General features: G+C 41.4%; 1 protein-coding gene and 1 long non-coding RNA gene across 2 annotated transcripts; both read right to left on the bottom strand.

Moving 5' to 3' along the window:
- Positions 1-1,362: 1,362 nt before the first annotated feature.
- On the bottom strand, positions 1,363-4,750 carry LOC125554218 (BURP domain-containing protein 4-like). The gene is made up of 11 exons (XM_048717804.1): positions 4,664-4,750; positions 4,374-4,427; positions 4,113-4,166; positions 3,332-3,385; positions 3,072-3,122; positions 2,804-2,866; positions 2,665-2,727; positions 2,537-2,590; positions 2,401-2,460; positions 2,257-2,319; positions 1,363-2,099 (listed from the first exon to the last, which is right to left on the bottom strand). The coding sequence occupies exons 1-11, from the start codon at positions 4,731-4,733 to the stop codon at positions 1,420-1,422; spliced, it is 1,266 nt and encodes a 421-aa protein (XP_048573761.1). The 5' UTR covers positions 4,734-4,750; the 3' UTR covers positions 1,363-1,419.
- On the bottom strand, positions 3,593-4,036 carry LOC125554219. Its single transcript, XR_007304350.1, has 4 exons — positions 3,983-4,036; positions 3,853-3,906; positions 3,723-3,776; positions 3,593-3,646 (listed from the first exon to the last, which is right to left on the bottom strand). It is a non-coding gene; the product is annotated as an uncharacterized LOC125554219 (long non-coding RNA).
- Positions 4,751-4,952: the final 202 nt, after the last annotated feature.

Raw genomic sequence — 4,952 nt, 5'->3', positions numbered from 1 at the left:
AACGCCCCAGCGTAGCTCTTCGTAACACTGGGAATTCACCCTAGCCGGGTTCTTAGCTAGTTCAAATTCTCTCTCTCTCTCTCTCTCTCTCTCTCTCTCTATATATATATATATATATATATATATATATATAGCTTCCTGTATATGCACTAATCTTTTGGTGTTTATAATTAACCCAGGCTTAGATATCTTAATTACCTTGCTGCATGTCATGGTGACTAAATAAAAATATGATATTAGATAAATAGTCTACTATCATAATAATTAACAATGGAGCCAAATGACAATTGAGCCTAACTCTGATGGTTAGGTTCTTTGTGGTGGAACTAGCCCATCAGAGTGTAAGTCCTAAACTTGGCACTGGTGCACGCATTTTCCTGCATATATTTCAGGATTTTTGGTGGTGTTTTTTCAATGGGAGGACACGTTTTCGTTGACTACGAGGCGCGTGTGGTGAGTTCGTCAAGCTCAAGATATTATGCCGGTGTGAGTGTGTGGGTTCATATGGGTGAGTATATGTGCGTGTATCTGACCTTCTTTGATTGTACTGTGTTAAAAAACAATGGAGCCAAATCAATTACAAAAAATAGCTTATTGTGAATAGAATATTTACATGCTTATATCTTGCCTTATATGTATAATCGGTGCTTGTTAAAAATTTATTGATCTTTAACTTGATTATTCATGTTGGTTTGCACATCACTTCTACGGGCAATGCACAAGTCGTGTTTCCCTATATAGTATCTAAGGGTTCGTTAGATGGTGACATCACATGAAAAGTAAGGGGGCAGTTCTGCCCCACGCACGTGTTCCTATGTTTGGTTGGGAAAGAGAACGTGAATGCACCCATTTCATGAAAGGGAATGTACCCCTCAGATCTGGAACGCGATAGTTCCTCAAAATCGGCGGAACAACACAGAATCCCATCCCCTCACTCTCAACCATGTTCTAGCCCGTCTCTCGATTGTGCCACTCCCTCTCTCGTTTCTCCGGTAGTGCCGCACTACGGGGTATACAGTTAGAGGAGGATCAGTGGCGGTGTAGCACCTAGCAGTGACCCCTTCTTCTCCTAAAGTTATATCTTCCAATGGCAGCGTGTGAGACGTCGTGGATCTATCTCTCCTTCACCAGGGATGACCGGGATGACACAGATCCACCTCACCTTGACTATCGGCTGGGTGGCGAAAGCCATCAACGGCTCGTCCGAGATGCAAAACTAATAATGTGCAAGTGCATCATCATTGGTAATTAGTTAGAGTTACTTGGGATGCAATAAAAGAAAATGTTGGTCGGTAGCAGTCCAAAAACTCCCAGAATCTGGTGGTTATTAAGCATTTTTTTAACAAAAATGCAGTCACTCGGCACACTTTATTGATCGGATAACTAGATTACATAGTTCAATAGGAACTTTAAATATATCTAATAAAACATGATGTAATTGGTAGGCATGTAGTGACAAATAGGTTCACCACGCTTTCCGTCTAATAGCTCAAAGTACTGGGTGTCCCAATTAAATGTGTTCATGTGACACATGGCTATTGCCGTCACGCGCGGCATGCCATCTTTCAAACCCTTGATTTGCACCCCCAAAGACTGCACCTCTTTCGGCCGATGGCAATAAAATACCTCATATGGAAAATCCATAGGATGGCATGGCACCACGTTATTGTTGAGTTGGGTGATCTGTTCCACAATGTACATGGAGCTGGGGGTCTCATTCCCATGAATCCTTGTAATGGCTGCTCGTGCGCCGCTGACCCCTAATTCTCTGGTGGCGAACCTTGACATTGCTTCACGGGATGAGAAGCACATGTGAGGATCCTCCTTGTCAACCGGTTTGCCGCATGAACGAAGGGTGTCAGCTACCTGCTTTGCCTTGGTCGAGCCATGAGGTATCATGAAATGTGAAAGGATGGTTGCCAAGTACTTTGACTCCAATGGAGTAGAGGCAAAATGAACAGACTTTGGTGCACCATCTCGTGCAAACATGGTTCCTTTAGGAAGTGTAGTGCCGATGTGCAGATTCTTCTTCAGGAATAACATGCCGGTTTGAACTTTTATATGCTTGTGTTTTGTTGGTGCTTCAGGAATGGAGGAAGCTGCATTGTTATTAATTAAACCAATAGTTCTGCTGAAATACTGACATAGTAATGTTAATTTTGGAGATTAAATGCATACCTTTTTACATGAGTATTAACAAACTAACACATCATATTTAAAATAATCTCAACTTGATATGGTAGCACAAGTACTTACGAGAGTGTGCATGATTTGGATCCCAATGTCCCGCATAAGCACTTGCATCAAAACTGGTTTTTTCTACAAGAAATAACAAACTATGAGTTACTTCAGAACGAACACATTCTTTCACTTGATAAGAAACGTAGCACAAGTACTTACCAGAAGGTGGATGATCTGGATCACAATGTACCGCATAAGCACTTGAACCAAATCCTTTCTCTTTTGAGGGGAATAATATGTGAGTTGATTCAGAATTAAAACATTCTCCACTTGCTAAGATATCACGGGTACTTACCAGAAGGTGCACCATCTGGACTCCAAGAGACCTTATAAGCGCTTGCCCCAAAACCTTTTTATTTTGCAAGAAATAACAAATCATGAGTTGATTCAGGACTAACTTGGTAAGGTAGCACAAATACTTACCGGAATGTGCATCTTCTGGGCTCCAAGTCACCTTGTAAGCACTTTCGCCGAAATCTTTTTCTTCTGCAGGAAATAACAAACTATGATTTTATTCTGGATTAACACATTCTCGACTTTGTGAGGTAGCACAAGTACTTACTGGAATGTGTATCTTCTGGGTTCCAATCCACCTTATAAGCACTTGCCCCAAAACCTTTTTCTTCTGCAGGAAATAACAAACCATGAGTTCATTCAGGACTAACACATACTCGACTTGTGAAGTAGCACAAGTACTTACTCGAAGGTGGGTTCCAGTCCATCTTATAAGCACTTGCCCCAAAACCTTCTTCTTCTGTAGGAAATAACAAACCATGAGTTCATTCAGGACTAACACATTCTCGACTTGGTAAGGTAGCACAAGTACTTACTCGAAGGTGGGTTCCAATCCACCTTATAAGCACTTGCCCCAAAACCTTTTTCTTCTGCAAGAAATAATGAACCATGAGTTCATTCAGGACTAACACATTCTCGACTTGGTAAGGTAACACAAGTACTTACTCGAAGGTGGGTTCCAATCCACCTTATAAGCACTTGCCCCAAAACCTTCTTGTTCTGTAGGAAATAACAAACCATGAGTTCATTCGGGACTGACATATTCTCGACTTGGTAAGGTAGCACAAGTACTTACTCGAAGGTGGGTTCCAATCCACCTTATAAGCACTTGCCCCAAAACCTTTTTCTTCTGCAGGAAATAACGAACCATGAGTTCATTCAGGACTAACACATTCTCGACTTGGTAAGGTAGCACAAGTACTTACTCGAAGGTCGGTTCCAATCCACCTTATAAGCACTTGCCCCAAAACCTTTTTCTTCTACAGGAAATAACAAACCATGAGTTCATTCAAGACTAACACATTTCTCGACTTGGTAAGGTAGCACAAGTACTTACTCGAAGGTGGGTTCCAGTCCACCTTATAAGAACTTGCCCCAAAACCTTCTTCTTCTGTAGGAAATAACAAACCATGATTTCATTCAGGACTAACACATTCTCAACTTGGTAAGGTAGCACAAGTACTTACTCGAAGGTGGATTCCAATCCACCTTATAAGCACTTGCCCCAAAACCTTCTTCCTCTGTGGGAAATAACAAACCATGAGTTCATTCAGGACTAACACATTCTCGACTTGGTAAGGTAGCACAAGTACTTACTCAAAGGTGGGTTCCAATCCACCTTATAAGCACTTGCCCCAAAACCTTCTTCTTCTGCAGGAAATAACAAACCATGAGTTCATTCAGGACTAACACATTCTCGACTTGGTAAGGTAGCACAAGTACTTACTCGAAGGTGGGTTCCAGTCCACCTTATAAGCACTTGCCCCAAAACCTTCTTCTTCTACAGGAAATAACAAACCATGAGTTCATTCAGGGCTAACTCATTCTTGACTTGGTAAGGTAGCTCAAGTACTTACTCGAAGGTGGGTTCCAGTCCACCTTATAAGCACTTGCCCCAAAACCTTTTTCTTCTGCAGGAAATAACAAACTATGAGTATATTTAGAATTAACACATTCTCAACATGGCATGGTAGCACAAGTACTTACTTGAAGGGGGATCCCAATGTACCGCATACGCACTTTCACCAAAGTTGTCTTTTTCTAGAGGAAATAAGAACCTAGGAGTTAATTCACAATTAACAAATTTTTTTAGTTGGTAAGGTAGCACAAGTACTTACGAGAAGGAGGATCCCAATGCACCGCATAAGCACTTTCACCAAAACCGTTTTCTTCTACAGTAAATAAGAGTCCGGCGTTGACTCACAATTAACAAATTTGTCAACTTGGGAAGGTAGCACAAGTATTTACCAGAATGCGCATGATCTGGATCCCAATGAACCGCATAAGCACTCGCACCAAAAGCATTTTCTTCTGCAGGAAATAACAAACTATATGAGGTGATTCAGACTTGACACGCCCTCAACTTGGTAAAGCTAGCACTAGTACTTATGAGATGATGGAGGTTCACCCCTATCGCTGGAGTCAGCAAAGGCCAGGACAAGCAAGAAAAACGCTACTACTATAAGCTTGATCGCCATATCTAGATCACTATGAATTGAATTTCGATGGGTGAGGAGGGCGGAAGGGTCTAGTTGCCTATTTATACAACTCGGCCATTCTTTAGTAGTGGTAGGTAACAAACACCCATTTTTACTAGCATTTACGGCATTCCATATATAGTTCGAACTATATATGGAAAGAAATTAAATATTACCTATCTTAGTTCCTAAGGAAACGTTGTACTCCTCCTAGTGCCA

This window comes from Triticum urartu, chromosome 4 (assembly GCF_003073215.2).
Source record: "Triticum urartu cultivar G1812 chromosome 4, Tu2.1, whole genome shotgun sequence".
NCBI lineage: Eukaryota > Viridiplantae > Streptophyta > Magnoliopsida > Poales > Poaceae > Triticum > Triticum urartu.
This window is presented reverse-complemented; position numbering and strand designations above follow the sequence as displayed.